This window comes from Euleptes europaea, chromosome 1 (genome assembly GCF_029931775.1).
Source record: "Euleptes europaea isolate rEulEur1 chromosome 1, rEulEur1.hap1, whole genome shotgun sequence".
Lineage (NCBI taxonomy): Eukaryota > Metazoa > Chordata > Lepidosauria > Squamata > Sphaerodactylidae > Euleptes > Euleptes europaea.
This window is the reverse complement of record NC_079312.1, coordinates 88,102,765-88,120,040: the sequence shown is the minus strand read 5'-3', so window position 1 is coordinate 88,120,040 and position 17,276 is coordinate 88,102,765. Positions and strand designations below refer to the sequence as shown.

At 46.3% G+C, this 17,276-nt stretch overlaps 1 protein-coding gene across 2 annotated transcripts in view; it reads right to left on the bottom strand.

The window, feature by feature from the left end:
• MGAT4B (alpha-1,3-mannosyl-glycoprotein 4-beta-N-acetylglucosaminyltransferase B) overlaps window positions 1-16,076 on the bottom strand; it is a 116,795-nt gene extending 100,719 nt beyond the window's left edge. For both annotated transcript variants that reach the window (XM_056865402.1, XM_056865410.1), the window contains exon 1: window positions 15,715-16,076. In XM_056865402.1, the coding sequence (XP_056721380.1) occupies window positions 15,715-15,811 (97 nt within the window). In that variant the 5' untranslated portion in view covers window positions 15,812-16,076. The remainder of the gene's footprint in view (window positions 1-15,714) is intronic.
• Between the last annotated feature and the right edge of the window lie 1,200 nt (window positions 16,077-17,276).

The window sequence follows — 17,276 nt, the reverse complement described above, 5'->3', positions numbered from 1 at the left end:
TAGTAGAGCATCTGCTCGACATGCAGAAGGTCCCAGGTTCAATCCTCGGCACCTCCAGTTAAAAGATCAGGTAGTAGGTAATGTGAAAGACCTCTACCTAACACCCTGGAGAGCCACTGCCAGTCTGAGTAGACAAAACTGACTTTGATGGACCCCAGTGGTCTGATTCAGTATAATGCAGCTTTATGTGCCAGGCATACTTGGCTATTACTTTCCTACACACTGGAAGCTGGTATTTAAAAAGTTTTTTAAAAAGTTAAAAAAGAAAACCTACACAGAATCCAAATACCAAAGTACAATTGCCAAACAGGCCAAAACTAATAACACCCATTGCTCCCCCTGCCTTTGCCCTTCTCCCCAAAGTGATTGGTCCCTTTTAGGAAAAATAAAATTAGTTATGAAAACATTTGTTTTAAGACAGAGCTGATGAAACTTAAATCCCAAGAGTCTGGAACATTTGCGAATACTGGCTTGTGAATACAGGTTTTGGTAAGTAACACTATGATTTTGCTATAAGCAGAGCTAAGCAAACACAAAATAAATAATTCTGTCACTGGAAGCACTTCAGACTGCAGTTGGGAGGTTGTAATTTTGAATGATACCCAGGTTAAACACAGACACACCTCCAACATGAAAAAAAAACCAACACATCAGAGAGAGTCTGCCGAGAACATTATGTGCTAGTTTTCTATGTGCAGAGATTTTTTTTTAACATGAAAGTCATGAGGCCCAATCTGCTGTACTAGGTATTAGGATCAAATCCCCACTCTGCCATGGAAGCTTCCTAGGTGACCTTGGGCCAGCCACGCACTCTCAGCTGAACAGTTTTATTGTGAGGATAAAATGGGGGAGAGGAGAATGAGGTAGTAGCCATTTTGGGTGCCCACTGAGAAGAAAAGCAGGGAACAAGTGAAGTAAGTAAGTAAATAAACAAACAAATAAATAGCATTCAAAATCTGATCCCTGCCTTCTAGTGCAGGCGTGGGCAGAAGGTCACCAGGAGTCATTTGCCGAGCACTTAAACCTAGCTCTCTCTCACACACCTTTCAGCTCTTCTGTAATCACTATTTCATCCTTCTCTTTAAGGCTACCTCATTGGCTTCTCTTCTCTTTCTCTTTCATGGGAAGGAGGAGGCAGCGCATGCACCCATCCCTGGATAGGAAAACAGTCACAGAACCCTTTCCTATCTGCCTCTCCTCCTCCTTCATGCATGCACCCGCTCTTGCTTTGGACAGGAAAGAAATGTACTGTTGATTCTTCCCCTCTGCATCCGAGCTGCTATTTGCTTCTTCCAGGGAAAATATAGAGATAACGGCACATATTTCCATTGCAGGGGCAAGTTATAATTTGGGGTGGTCATGGTTTGCACTGGCAAAATAGCAGGGGGGGGGGAATGTTACCCCACCGCAGACCTGCTTTGAAATGCTGTAATATTTGTACAAGTTGTAATTTTGTGACTGGCTCCGCCCACAGAGCTGACATTTTGTGACTGGTAGTGCCCAAAGCTCTTGAAAAAAAATTAAGAAGCTCCCTGAAACATGAAGTCTGTCTTCCCCTGCTCTAGCTTTTCAAATAAGTATCAGCTATTGGGATAACGCAGCAAGCAGAGAATAAATGACTTATTTTCTATATACGCTATAATTTATTTTTATTTAATTATTTGTTTGTTTGAATTTATAACCTGCCCTCCCCGGCGGAGTCCAGGCTCAGGGCAGGTAACAACATTAAACCCACAATATAACAATAAAATACAATTAAAACCACAAAAATAATTCCTAAAATTAATTAACTAAAACCACTGTATAATATGGTGCCCACTGTAGCAAGAGTGCCGACATCAAGGCAAAGTTCTTCAAGCCAAGTCAGCAGATACCTCCCCCCCGCGGTGTCAGTCATCAATACAGTTGTCAATGGGGGGGGGGAAGGAGTAGGGAGGCCAGCACTGATATAACCTGCGGCTGTCCTCAATCATAGGCCCAATGGAACAGCTCTGTCTTACAGGCCCTGCGGAACTTTTTCAGGTCCTGCAGGGCCCTGATGTTACTAGGCAGGCATTCCACCAGGCCAAAGCCAGGGCCAAGAAAGCTCTGACTCTAGTCAAGGACAGCCGCTGGGGTTGCCAACCTCCAGGTATTAGCTGGATATCTCCTGCTATTACAACTGGTCTCCAGCCGATAGAGATCAGCTCCTCTGGAGAAAATGGCCGCTTTGGCAATTGGACTCTATGGCATTGATGCCCCTCCCCTTCCCAAACCTCCCCTCCTCAGGCTCCGCCCCCAAAAATCTCCCACCAGTGGCAAAGAGGGACCTGGCAACCCTTACAGCCACACACTCTTAGAGGCGGGGACCACCAACAGATTTTGATCTGCAGAGCGCAACGCTCTTAGGGGAGGGGTGTACCAGGAGAGGTGGTCCTGCAGATATGAGGGTCCCAGACCATGCTAGGCTTTAAAGGTCAAAACCAGCACATTAAAACTGATCTGATACTCCAGCTGGAGCCAGTTCAGTTGTCAGAGCACTGGCTGTATTTTCAGAATTAAAATTAATCAGTGCTTGATCCTTATTCAAATCAACTCACAGCCAATTAAGAACAGCAAAGAAGCTCTGAGAGTGTACTGAAATGCATGCTTTATTTATTTTTATTTTTATCCCACCCTCAATCCCCGGCCAAGGCCAGGCTTACGGTGACTTTGGCTAAAGCACAATGTCTTCTTCCCCCCACCCCCCTTTGTTGCTTTCCCCAATGTTGAAATGTAGGTTATATGCTCCATGGAGCAGAATCTGTCTTTATTTTTTTACGCAAGTCGTATGCACATTTAAGATGCTAAATAGTAAATAAATGAATGAATAGATCTGTGCTTTAGTTGTCCATGTTCAATATGGAGAAAAAAGCACTCGCAAAGAATCACAGAAATGCACAGAGTTCAAATACTCTGAAAAACAGTGAAGCTCTGACAGAATACAAAGAGCATGGCTGGGTAGGAACAAATGCCTAACACTGCTAAGATGCCCTACACCTTTCTATATCATTCTTATATTTGACCATCCTTAACTGAATGGCTGCAATCAGATAAGACCTTTATTAGAATGTTAGATGGCTTTTGTATAGATGACTTACATAAATACAAATCAGCAGAATTAATTGAGAAGGGCTGTGTAGCAGAATATTTTTTTCAAAACATCACAACCTCCTGATACAGCAGAATTGTATACCAATACTGTATTATGCTTTTGAAGCAATGCCAAACCTGCACATTCAGACAAATGACTGCAACAAAATCTGGCTTATTTCCTTTAGGGCTTCATGACACACACAGCAAGTCTTTTTTCTTTTTTTAACACTGAACAAGTCAGTCACTTGCTAAATTGGCACTGCGAATGACACAGTGAGGTTTGCAGATCTCAAGCCTAGTTGACAAAACTCTCCTTAGAAAGTTACAATTAGACTTGTTGCAATGTTTGCAGTACTTGGGGCACACTGAGCCAAGGTGTAACAAATATCCAAAGGTATCCAGTTAACTGCTAGCCTTAGGAGGGCTACTTCCATTTAAATTCTCAAAACCAGGCTTCACAGCAGCTCAAAAACAACCCTTCCCTACTCTTACTATTGGTTTGTATTAAGAGTGTGATTCCTCCACATGTATATGGAAGGTCTCATCAGGATGATCTTCCTTTTTAAAAATATTATAACAACACGTATAATGTATCCACCACTGCAAGGGTCAGGGTTGCCAGCTTACATACCGTGGTGGGTGATCTGCTGCTGCCTTCTCCTGGCAGTAGGGGGAAATGGGGGGAGGAAATATCAATGTCACTTCTGGCTAAAACCTGTCACTGACTGGAGAAATCGTAGAAAGTCAGTGACATCTCTTCTGGGTTAAAGCTAGAAGTGATATCGATGCATCAACAACCTCGTTCCCCCCCCCCACGTCTTGTTCTCAAACAGCCCATTCCTGAGGTTGGGGGCCAAATAGACTTAGGAGGCAGCGTGACCCCTATACCGGCATCTGTGCCACTTGCGCTGTCTAAACTGTGGAGGAAGCGTATCCCTTGGATGCCAGCTCAGCCTCCCGCTGGCGTCCTCCCGGTGCAAGTCCTTGCTCCGGCATCCTGGAATTCAGCGTAAGTAGCATATCTGTTGACATTAAAGCACTTATTGTTCTAATAAAATATACAACCAACATCTGACTAGTCAACTGATCAAATCTTCTTTGGTCAGCCAAACAGCCAACACTATCAAAAGCCAAATAAGTCCATTACTCTGGTTGGCCAACTTGAAGCGGGAAGAAAAAAAGGAACAGACTCTTATTCTTAACAAAAATAAACTGTTAATGCAGTATGGGAACAGTAAGAAGTTTTTAAATTCATTCAACAGGTATTCCCTGTCATGATGATGGGCTACAGAAAACCTCATTACAAATAAGACATTGATTGGAAAAGTTAAATGCAGTTAAACAAGCCTATGCACGCAGTAAATCTAATTTTACTGCAGAAGAGTAGACAGTATCTCTGTAACCCAATCTGTCACTATACAAGCACAAGGAGCCGTAACCAGCAGAAAAAGCCCGTGTACGAGCACTAAATTGGAATGTTAAAACAAGACAAGGTGAGAAATGGAAATGTGAGGCAGATGTTGCAATCATTACAACTCATTTCCCATTGATTTCAGTGGTTCCTTATTTCCCAGAAAGTGGTGTTAGGAATACGACCTCACCCATTTCAACAAAGTAGAGAATGAGCATGTCTACCTAAAGAATGAAATAGTTTGGTAAGGATATATAATTGCCCTGATCTTCTTTTACTAGAAATAATGTGGTAAACTTATCTAATCCTGTAGACATTTTGTAGACACTGACATCTCTAGCAAATTACTGCCAGCTTTTGAGAACAGTAAGCCTGTACTGAGTAAACAGAACCCATTCGGTCTCAACTTGGTGGTAAGGCAGATAAATTATTTGCTGAATATTTTTCAGAAGTGGAGGCCGGGAGTTAAACAATGGAAGACAGTGGCTCAAAAGTGTAATTACTAACTGGCCACCTCAGTGTTTTCCTACCTCTAGATCATCCTTCATACCTGTCACTGTGGACAGCAGGCAGAATTCAGAGCTGTCTGGTAGTTTATTAAATAAATGACTTCAGTCCACTTCCTAATGAAAAGGGTTCTGCTACAGAAACCACCACTATGCTTCTTTCTTACATTCTGTAAACAAAACATCCAATAGTTTGTTTTTCTTCGTTTCTTGTAAGTCAAGACTGACTATCCAATGGTGAGATAAAAGACCGACAAAACAGACTTTAACGATCACTGTACTCATTACTTTAACGATTACTGTACTGTAATACTCATATTGGAAGGTATTTAATAAATTCATTTACATCCCACCTTTCTCCCCAATGGGACCCAAGGAGGTCTATACCATTCTCCTCTCCTCAATTTTATCCTCACAACAACCCTGTGAGGTAGCTTAGGCTGAGAGACAGTGACTAGCCCAAGGCCACCCAACAAGCTTCCATGGCAGAGTTGGGAACCTGGATCTACCAGATCCTAGTCTAACACTCTAACCACTATTCAAAGCTGTCTCTCAGGTAGCTGGTTTCCATTTTAACCACTGTAGCCCCATTTTGCCTACACGCTTCAAGGAAAATTCTACAAAGCTCCCTTTCCCACATCCCGACCCTTAAGTTCTTTGCTTTGCTTTATAGTTTTACAATTGTTTACCATAAACCACTATGTATATTGCAATGCACAAGGGATTTTGTCACAATAGAAGCATCTGACAGCAATTGGTTGAGTAGCCCTAAGGTCACTGGGAGGTGGAACAGGCAGGAGGGCATCCGCCTGACATTGGCTAAGCAAAGCTCCCTGACTGCTTAGCTTCTCAGGTTCTAGAAATATGGAGTGCAGGCAGAAAGGAAGGAAATGTGGGGAAATCCCATCTCTAAGAAATCAGGAGCCAAGGAAAGTAACACAAGTAAGTGTTGGGACATGGGAAGGAGAGCTGGTTTGAAGAACTAGGGGAAAAGAAGAGCAGAGGAAGTTTTAGGAGAGAAGGAAAATGGGGTGAGAGGTCACATGACTGGGAGGCAAGTGATGATATAATGATTTGGAATAACCAAACACATCTTTCACTGCAGGCATCTTGTAATGGTTGTAATGGTTTATGACTGGTCTCTTTATAACTACTTCATTGCTTTTAGTTTATTTAGATGGATAGTTGGTTTATAGATACTTTATGATGTTTTATTCTTTATAGTGTAGTAAAAAGTTAAAGGTAGTCCCCTGTGCAAACACTGGGTCATTACCGACCCACGGGGTGACATCCCATCATGATGTTTACTATGTTTACGGGGTTGTTTGCCATGGCCTTCCCCAGCCATCTACTCTTTACCCCCAGCAAGCTGGGTACTCATTTTACCGACCTCGGAAGGATGGAAGGCTGAGTCAACCTTTAGCCAGCTAACTGAAACCAATTTCCGTCAGGATCGAACTCAAGTTGGGAGCAGAGCTTGGACTGCAGTACTACAGCTTACCACTGTGCCACATGGTGAGCTGCCCCAAATGAGGTGAAGCCACAGGACATATATTTTAAAAACAGACTTGGTTGTGACATGGGCCAGAATTATTTTCAGATCGGAAGAGAAATCCTGGAACACCCTTGCGAATGGGAGATACCCTCTCCCTGGAACATCTTAGGAAACTACTCTTGTAGAGACTTCTGTGGATGAAGACCCCAGGGGACTGTACTTCCTCTGTGCCCTGCTCCTGAGAATATTTTTCTGCCAACATAGAAACAGATGACAGCTTCCTGGAAACTCTTTCAGCTCCAGTTATCCTGCCTCTGGCAGCAGGCCAAGGGGTAGAAAATATACCAGCCTCACTGGAATGCACCCCACAGAAACTAAGTGCCTCTTTAATGGAGGGACCGATCTTCTTCAAGGAGCCAGGGTGTAGGACACACTCCTCTCTCAAGGAGCACAGTAGCTCTTAGAGGGTTTAAGATCAATGCTGGAATGACATTCTGAGTTAGCGACGTAGCCTTGAAGCTAAAGAACTACACCCTTTTATAGCTCAGTGATTTAAAACAAAGTCTCAAAAACAGTTACTGGAGCTGAAAGTAAAAGGGGGGGAGGGGGGCTATAATCCTTCTTGTACCATTTCTCCACCAAAAACTGCAATACCCAGCCTTCTTTTACTTGCATTGAGGAAAAAAACCCTATATGAATATACATAAAATCTTCTGAGCAGGGGTAAATAAAGCAAGGGAGCAGCAATTTTTGTCGAGAAAATAACATGAGAAAATTTGTTTAGCCCTGTTCTCTCTATGATGATTTTCTACTTTAAACCTAGAACATGCTTTCTTTAAAAAAAAAAAAATGGCGAGGAAAAACTATGATGTTTCTCCCTTAAATTTGCCTCTGGCTTCTGTTATGTTATCTCTCAGGGACTAATACTGGACTACTGCTGTGTGCACAACAATTCCTCCTGGCAAGATTTGGCTGTGGATACTCCTTAGCTCCACCCCTTCACCCCCTCTGGGCAATGGCTCATCTGTGAGCTTCAGTCACAACAGAAGAGATGGCATATTTTGAACTGTCCACCTTTCCAAGACAGCCCAATTAATGGAGAAACCAAGAATACTTCTTTATGCTTTGCTCAAGGTGGCTCAAAAAAATCAAGAGTGTCAGATGAAATCATACACGTTTACATTTTTGCAACAGACAAGCAGACATTAATCAGAACAGAAGCCCAATTAACCAGTAATCACCCACACCAAAAGCCCACGAAAAAAAGCCTCATCTTGCACCTTCTCCTGAAGACCCATATTAAGTTTCTCTCTCAAATTTCTCCCATTCTTGTCAGCATAGGCAACACACAAGTTTTACAACAAACAGTCTGATTTGTGATAAAATAAGGCTAATTTATTGTTGTGGTCCAAGGGGTGAGGAATAGGGCTGTGCATTCGGAAAAGCCAAACTGAAAAAAAAAAAACCCTGAAAAATACCTTATTGGGGGGGGTCCTCCTGAAAAAAATGGTGGCAATTTAAAGGGAAGAGCAAAAACTGGGAAATACTTCCAATCAGAGGCGGATCTACTGTGAAGCTAATGAAGCTTAAGCTTCAGGGCCCCTAATCCCAGAGGGGCCCCCTGAAGCAACTTTTTTTAATGAGTGAATTTCTCAACAAAATTGATGGAGTTTTTTAGCGATAGAATCATAAGCCAATGGGTTGAAGTACTTAATACTGACTTTAGAATATGCTCTAATATCCATTTTCAAGGACTCCATCCCACCACTCTGTTCTCCACCATTTGGGCCTCAAGGTCCTTGCAAGGGCAGCAAGGCCCTTTGGACCTTGCTGGATGTTGCCCTGTTGTTGCTGGTTACGAAGGGGCCCCCATAACAGTTCAAGCTTCAGGGCTCCAAAAATGTAGGTCCGCCACTGCTTCCAATGCTGCTTAGTTGTAGGAAAACAGTCTGGAGGGGGGAAGGCATGAGCCCTTCCTCCGCCCACAGAAGTATTCCAAGCCTATTTGGGCTCTCCTTTATTTTTTAAAAGCCATTCCCTGCAGCTGCAGTGTGGTTGTGGGGAACCCGAGCTGCATCTGGGCAACTCAGACCCAAACTTGTTAAAAAAAACCAAATGTGTTGTTTGGCCCTCATTTCACCCCTCTCTGTTCTCCTGCAGAGATCATAAGTTTAGGACCCTGACTACTTGTGGAGGGACTCATTCTAGTCAATTCCCTTTACAAAAAGGGAGAAAAACTGACACCCGTACAAGTTCAGCAATAGGCTGGGTACGTGCATGTTTTTACTTAAGTGAAGTTAAGAAAGACATGTGAATGCAGCCCTCTGTATCAAAACAATTTTAAAAGGCAAAGTTAACTTATTTATTTTTCGCGATTATTTGTTACTGAATAGTGCAGAATAAAAGCAATTGGTGTGCCAGTTTTTGTTTGGCATCTACCATATATGGTAAGATGTTATAAAATTGTTTAATTATATACAACTAAAATATGCCAATTATGATTTTTTGCATTTGTGGTCCCCAATGTAGGACCACACATGTGAATTCTCTCCTTTCCCCAGTACACTAAATATAACACAGAGTGTACTCAAGATGAGAACAGTGCTCTGAAATATTTTTTAAAAGAAAAATGAGAAAGATTTACAACATACGAGAATAAAGCATCTTTCTACTTACCATAAAGTAAAAGTAGAAAGATATGACAACTAAAAGAACCTCCAGAAAAATATTTTTTCCTTAATCTGGATCTTTTTGCAATACATGTGTTTCATTCTGGTTTGTGTTTTTTTTAAACAGAAAATTTTTCATTGCCTCTTTCAGATTCTATATGTATGCATCCACTAGACAAAAGTAGTGGCAATGAAGGTCATACATAATGTTTTAAGGAATGGGATCTAAACTGCAATATCTACGATTAGAAATTTCTGCACCAATATAAATTCCCAAATCTCTTTATCTGAAGCTCTGAAGGGATATGGTTTTAATGGGATTTAAACCTCAGTTGAAAGAACCTTTTAGTTGATGAGTAATGCAGGGAAATCAAGTAACCACCACAAAGCCAAAACCCATTATACAGCAGTAACAAAGACATGTTGTTTAAATGGGAAGGGCGAAGTAAAGTAGCCTCCAGACAGATGGATGATGTGGCCCTAATGACTTTTAATGTGCAGAAACTAGCAGCAAAAGTAGAGACACTAAGTTAATAAAGAGGCTATGCAGTGTGCAAAGAACAATATCCATTAACTTTCACACTAGTATCAACAGGCAGAAAGGACTGTTTCTTTAAGCAGCAGTGTTCCAGGACCATTTGACAAAGTCTAGCAAAACTGCCCCAACCTCAGCCTTCAAAGCAGCATTCCCATCACAGACCTGAAACTATCCATGAATGCTATGGCTCTGTTATTAAGGAACACTGTGACTGCATAATGCTCCACCAAAGAGGCAAAACCAGGGGCCAAAATCACTGTACACCTGGCTCTGTCACAAAGCTAATATGCTGTGGGCTGAAGGATGGATTCATTTTCTCTTCAGTCAATATCTCTGGTTAACACTGATGTAATCTTCCAACTGTCCCTTCCCCCTTTGAAAGTATATACATGAGAAATTAAGAAATTAAATAACAGATAATTTTCACCAGCATTGTGTATATGAATTCCCAGTTGAAAAGTGGAGCAACAGGTTTCGCCAGGTTAAAAAGGAGTGTGCATACATCAACCTTCAGTCATATTTTAAACTCACAAAATCCAAACCTGCTCATTAGTGTAGCTGAAGCCTCTCCATTAAGCAGGGAAACATTTTGCAGAAGTGAGTGAAAATCCTAACCCTGTAAGAGGCCATTATCCTGTGGCTTTATAATCTACCCATCATTCTGCTGGGGACCTACACTTGAAGATCATAACATTCAGCTGTATAATAATTTCCCCTTGTCCCACATAATTCCCCCCCCCCCCCCGGTGCATGTTGATTCTATAGTTAGGTCAGTAATTGTGAAAAGGATGTCTTGTATTGGTAAAAATGTCATGAACGGCCAGAAGTTTGTCCCCATTAGTGTAAGGATCCCTGAGACAGCTGGAATTCAGAATGGTGAGCCCAAATAACAAAACATGGTACAGATCTTTTTTAAAAAAATTGTAGCAGCTAAATGGGACTTTAGGATGATATGTAAATGACAGAGATCTAACCAGGGATTACTTGTGCTAAATACCATCATCTGACTCAGCCGGTGGGTGCCCTCTTACCATATCCCCTCTGTCTTTTTTCCATTCTGTGGGGTGGGCCCTGCACACCACTGCTCCTGATGGTCATTGCTAGTGGTGGCTGCACGCAATCCGTCCTGCCTTCCCAGCAAATTAGAGCTTGAGATTCAGATCCATCAACCTCCCGATTCAGACCCATTGCCATGGCCTGGGATAGCACAACTGGGCAGCAGTCCCTGCCCCCTCTACTTTGCTGGCACAGCAGCTCAAAGGACTGGGCAGAACCTCTGAAAACAAAAGGAAGCAATTCTCTTAAGAGAAGCATTTGCCTGCTGACAAGACTGAAGCCTTAACAATTCAAGAGCACTGGCCTCCAGATCCCATTGTATCAGCCAGCCGTGCTATTATAATGATGTCTAGTTCAGTATCACAAAGTACAGGCTTATTCTAGGCCCCTGTACGAAGGAACAGTTAGTTTGGGGATTAAACATACTATATGTAGTCACCAAATGTCAAAAAGCCCTGGGGTTATTGCACTTATGGCTATGAGCGTCAGTTTTCTTTTGCGATTGAATGGTTACAATTTTGCAACACAGGGGTTTCTTCAACAAAGAGGGTTACCGCACTTTGTATTCCCAGCAACGTATTAAGAGTTTTAAAATGTTATAAAAAAAACATCGCTTTAAAAGAGTTTTTGGATACCACAGCTTATAAATGGTTGGAAGACGTCTTCACAGCTAAAGGGGCCAAACAAAGTGCCAACAGTATTTTTTATAACATTTTCAAACTCTTAATACATCGCTGGGAATACAAGTGCAGTAACCCCCAAAGAGAAACTTAAGCGCAGAGTAAGCTGAATCAGCTTTGCTATCAAATTAAATATAGAGGGGAATACCTTTCCAGTTGTATAATTCAATCCTTTAGTGAGTTCAGTTAAAAACCCCAGTATAATATCTGCAGTTATCTCCCATTTGTTAGGTTGAAGAGCAGCAAAACCTTCTCCATGGTTGCAGGATACGTTTGTCTTAAGAAAGCACTCATGCTTTTTGCACCCTCAAGGCTAGAACAATTCTCTCAACTCCAGAGAGAAGGAGACATTTGCCAACTTCCTTCATTAAATAACTGTTGAGGGTAATAGCGTGTACAGGAATTTAAAAAGTGGAAAGTAAAAGCGTTTATCTGCATTTATTAGGAAGTGTTTGGATGCTAGACAACTAGACTATTCAGTCTGCTTACAGACAAACAGCTGAGAATTCACCTAACACAGGGGTCGGCAAACCGCAGCTCGCGAGCTGCATGTGGCTCTTTGGCCCGTTGAGTGCGGCTCTCCGAACTTGGTTCGGAGCCCCTGCTCTCGTGCCTGCTCGCGCTGGCAGCCAGGCTGCGGAGCCGGCGCGCCTGAGAGAGAGCGAGAGCGAGCAGGCGAGCGGGAGCACTATCTCTCCGTCTCTCCCCCCCCCCCGCCGTGGGGCTGGGGGAAATGTGCATCTAGAGAGTGGCCCATCCAAAGCAAAACCTCCCCGGCATAAAGGGCCCCAACGGCAAAGGGGAACTTTCAACAGGCGCCTGGGAGAGTGGGAGGGTGGCCGCCGCCCCTTTCCCTTCGCCAGGCCTTCCCCGGGCCATGACCCTCCCTCTGGCCGCCACCCCTTCCCGGCCGCTCGCCACCCCTCCCTCCCCGAGCCTGCTCTCTCCCAGGCAGCCTCCCTTCCGACGGCGCGGCCGCTCCCCTCCGCGCTCCTCCAATGGCGCGCCCTGGACGGGGAGCACCAAAAGGGCCGGCTGGCGCGCAGCGCTCCAGAACTGTGCCCTGCCCGCCACCCGGGGGCTGGCCGGGTCCCCAGAGCCCCGGAGGGGGCCACGATTGGCTCACATGGGGCAGCCAGATGGCGCCGCCGCCACCAGCGAGGCTGTTTTCCCTCCCTGCAGCCAGGCTCGCGTCTCTCGCGGAGAGGAAGCCGTCTGAGCAGACAATACTGACTTGGATGGACAAAAGGTCTGATTCAGTATGAGGCCGCTTGATGTGTTCATGGGAAACTTTTAGGGAGGGGCTGGGGCTCAGTGGTAGAGCCCCTGCTTGGCATGCAGAAGGTCCCAGGTTCAACCCCCGGCGTCTCCAGTTCAAGGGACTGAATGGCTGGGTCCCCCTTTCCCTTGCCCTCAATGGTTGGGAGGCTAAAGCCTCCCCTCCCCTCTAGCCGTGCGACTGCTGGGCGGGCGGCTCGGCGGTTCCTGGCCCGCCCCAGCCGCCTATCAGTTGTTGGGCGGGGCGGGCTTCCTTTGGCGGCGCGTCCCTGGCAGCGGCGCTGGGCCGCGGCGCCCCATCTTCTGCGGCGCCGACTCCGTTCCCCCGTTGTCTTCTGGGCCTACGGGTCCTACAGGTCCCTGTAGGGAAGAGGCACACTTTGGAGCCAGCAGGGGCTTGTCTGGTAAGTGGAGGGTGGCGGGAAAGCCCCGGGGCGCGGGGATACCTTACTTACTTTTTTCCCTCCTCAGAGGCCATGTCTACCCACTGGCTTTCTTGGCGGTAGACCTGGACTCCGAGGAGGGGGGGAAATCCCCCTTCAGAGGCCAGGTCTACCAATTGGCTTCTATGGGCCTCTGGAAACCAGGTCTACTGCCAAGAAAGCCAATGGGTAGACCTGGCCTCCCAATGGGACTCAGCCGGAGGCCAGGTCTACCAATAGGCTTTTATGGCCTCCAGACGAGGACTCCGGACGGGGAGGGGGAAATGGCAGGGACTTACAATTTAATTTTTATCGATAAATAAGATCACTATTAAGTATGATATCAAGTTTTATTCAGTGTACCTATAGTTTAATTAAGACTTAAAACTTTAAAGTTTATTAAGTTAATAAACAGTGTACCTACCTATATAGTTTAAGTTTAAGAAATGTGGCTCTCAGAAGAAATCTCAATTGTTGTACTGTTGATATTTGGCTCTTTTGACTAATGAGTTTGCCGACCCCTGACCTACAGAAGAAAAAGAAGAAAGCCCAGGAAAGAGGCACTGTAAAATGGCAAAAAGAAGCCCCAATGCCTGATCAAGACTGTACAGGATGGTGGACAGGTCTATAGGCAGATCACCACTATTCCCTTTTCAGTGTTTCCAAGCTACACACATTTGCTTTCAGTGCAATTAAGCAACAGCTAAAAGAAACCCTTTCCTGCTCCAAGTACTGATCCATTTATATCCTGACCTAGGCTTCCCTTCAACAGAGTTGCTGTGTGCGCTAATGAATTATGAACAGTTATTAGGTACTGACTGACAGCCCTAGTATCCAATGGCAATCTATTATTTTAATGGGTTTCTTTAAAAAATCCTCATGTTTCTGTGCTTTAACACTGGTTTATAGGTTACAAGAATTAATCAGAGGGCTAATTGTAAGTTCTCCTACAAAATGATTTTTTTTTTTTAAAAAAAAGCTTGCATTTTGCAATATATTAATGGTGACTGATTGGATTTTCCAGTGAGTACACTGACTGGAAAGGCACAGCCCTTTATGTCTCACAAAACACATTTCCCCCCTAAATGGAGATTAATTTCAGTGTGGCAAAAGCAAGGCATGAAGTGGTCCTGAAAGCAGAAAAATACAATGGGTGAACTGTAATGCAAATGTTTTCACATTCACAAATATGCACAACAGAAATTTAGCTGCCAGGTGTATCACCCTGTGTGTGTGGAATAAAAAGGACACCTGAACCATTAACCAAACAGTAACTTTTGTAGTTGTTTTTTTTTAAACTCCATCTGCATGTCTAGAGAACTAATGTGAGAAGCAGCCCTCAGGCACCTCCTCTTTCCTGCATGCCTTTGTATGTCATTGCTTTACTATAGCAGCATATTGATAGGTGTGAACAATCTTTTAAAAACTGCTACATGAAGGCTAATAGCTAGATTTCCAAGTATTTAAAACACACATAATCAGCAGAGAAGAGATGTTGAGTAAACATTATAGTAAGACCTCAGGTGTCTGTAAAATGAGAAAAATTCTTTAAGCACATGGCCACCAAATAAATTTAGGACAAAACAATAGCCATTTCTAGCAGTAATACCTTGTCCAGCTATACAAAGAAGTGAGCTGTGTGACTCATGAAAGCTCATACCATGCCAGAAATTTTGTTAGTGTTTAAGGTGATACTAGACTCCTCAGCTAATCCAATGTCCAGCTAATCCAAAAGCACATTACCTACGTGCACAAGAGCGCAGAGCAAGGCTAGAGAACTCTATTCCTCTTTTGCTCTCTTTGAGCAATGTAAAGTTCAGTGACATCCTGAACACGAGGGCTCCATGCCCGCCTGGCCGCTTTGGCTAAAGCCCAGAGCCAGAGTTAACAGGGCCGCACACCAGAGAAGCACCCAGCACAAATGGGTAACATTAGGATTTAGAGTGCTCCCCACTGGGGAAAGATGAACACTAACCTAACTAGATGAACTCTACCTAGCAGAGAAACATAAGAAAGGCAACTACCCGTTCTATGGGAGAGAACCATAGGCCACCTATGTAGTACTGCCGGTAATACTTCCATACATTTGGGAGAGGGAGAAGAAAATGGTGTGTATGGCGGGAGAGTCCACGGTCACCACTTTGTACAGTAACGGAACACAACAGATCTCAAAAATAAGCAGCTGTGTGCCCTCCCCGCTCCAATGGATAAACACATTTTGCCTCGGAAGCGGCCGTCTGGGAGAAGAGAAAGACTGGAACAGGAGTCAGCTCTCCGTGTCAAGGGATTTTGGGGTAGGGTTTTACGGCGGCGGAGGCAAAAGGAACGAGGGGGCGGGGGTGAGCCCGCGCAGCGCAACCTTGAAGTTGGGCTGCAGGCTCTCCTCCTCGTCCAAGAAGCCGATCAGGCCGTGCTGGGGTCGAGGCTCTCGATGCCCCTCCGGAGGCTGGCTGCCTGCCTACCCCTAACTCGGGCCAGGCGCAGTGCGCCAGGCGAGCGCGCCCCCCCTCTCCCTCTCCGGGCTCCCAGCGAGCCCCGTCCTTACCTTTGTGCCCGCCGAAGGCCCCGTACCAGGACAGCGAGAAGAGCGCGCAGAGGCAACCGAGCAGCAGCGTGAGGAAGGTGCCATTGCGGAGCCTCATGTCCTTCGTCTCCTCGGCGATGGCTGCGGCTGGGGAGGCCGCATGTCCCGGGCGCTGCGCGGCGGCCTCAGCCTCCCGGGCCCCGGCGAAGAGCGGCGGCGGGGGCTGCCAGTGCCCGGGCGGGCGGGAGGGAGGGAGTCACCGCCGCCTCCGCCTTCCCCTGCGCCTCCGCCCGCTGGCCTCATGCACTGGCCGCGCCCCGCCGGGCCGCCGGCTCCAGCGGGCAGCAAGGGCTGCTCCGCCCGCCGCGCGCCTTTCCCCGGGCCTCGAGCGCAGAGGGGGGCTGCCCGGGGAGGGGAGGGGAGGGCGGGGGCGGAGATGGGCACCGCGGGGTTAAAGGAGCCGCGCGCGCGCCGCCAGCCCCTCGCCTTGGCCCGCCTGGGCGCCGCCGCCGAGCAAAGCCGGCGTGCAAGGAGGACGCGCATCGCCACGGACGCTCGCCGGCAGCCGCGTGCAAGCCGACGCGGGCACGCAGCGGGCGGGGGCGAGAGGGGGCGAGGCGGGGGGGGGCAGCCGCTCGCTGGGAACGAGTGCCAGGAAAATCGCGCGCCAAAGGAGCCGGGGCGGGTGTGGCGCCGAAGGGGAGACCCGAATTCCAGGGCGTAGTGCCGGCAGGGGAGGGGCCGTGGCTCAGTGGTAGAGCGTCTGCTTGGCATGCAGAAGGTCCCAGGTTCAATCCCTGGCATCGCCATTTAAAGGGACCAGGCGACAAGGTGATGTGAAAGACCTCTGCCTGAGACCCTGGAGAGCCGCTGCTGGTCTGAGTAGACCATACTGACTTTGATGGACCAAGGGTCTGATCCAGTAGAAGGCAGCTTCGCCTGTTCAAGAGTTGGCTTTTAGGGGAGGGGCCGTGGCTCAGTGGTAGAGCATCTGCTTGGCATGCAGAAGTTCCCAGGTTCAATCCCTGGCATCTCTAGTTAAAGGGACTAGGCAAGTAGGTGATGGGAACAACCCCTGCCTGAGACCCTGGAGAGCCATGGAGAGGGGCTGTGGCTCAGTGGTAGAGCATCTGCTTGGCGTGCAGGAGGTCCCAGGTTCAATCTCCGGCATCTCCAGTTAAAGGGACCAGGCAAAGTAGGTGATGTGAAAGACCTCTGCCTGAGACCCTGGAGAGCTGCGGTCTGAGCACACAATACCGACTTGGATGGACCAAGGGTCTGATTCAGTACAAGGCGGCTTCATGTGTTCATGTGGCAGGACCTCCTCAAAAGGTGGGCGATAACAGAGAGGGGAACGCATCGCCTCGCAGCCTGAGTCGTCCTTCGCTCGATCTTCAGACACCTGCTTAGGGTTGCCAACTCCGGGATTGGAAATTCCTGGAGATTTGGGGGTGGATCCAGGGGGAGAGGAGGGACCTCAGCAGGGTACAATGCCATAGAGTGCATCCTCTAAAAAACAACCACTTTCTCCAGGGGAACTGACCTCTGTATTCTGGAGATAAGTTGTAAGTCCAGAAGCTCTC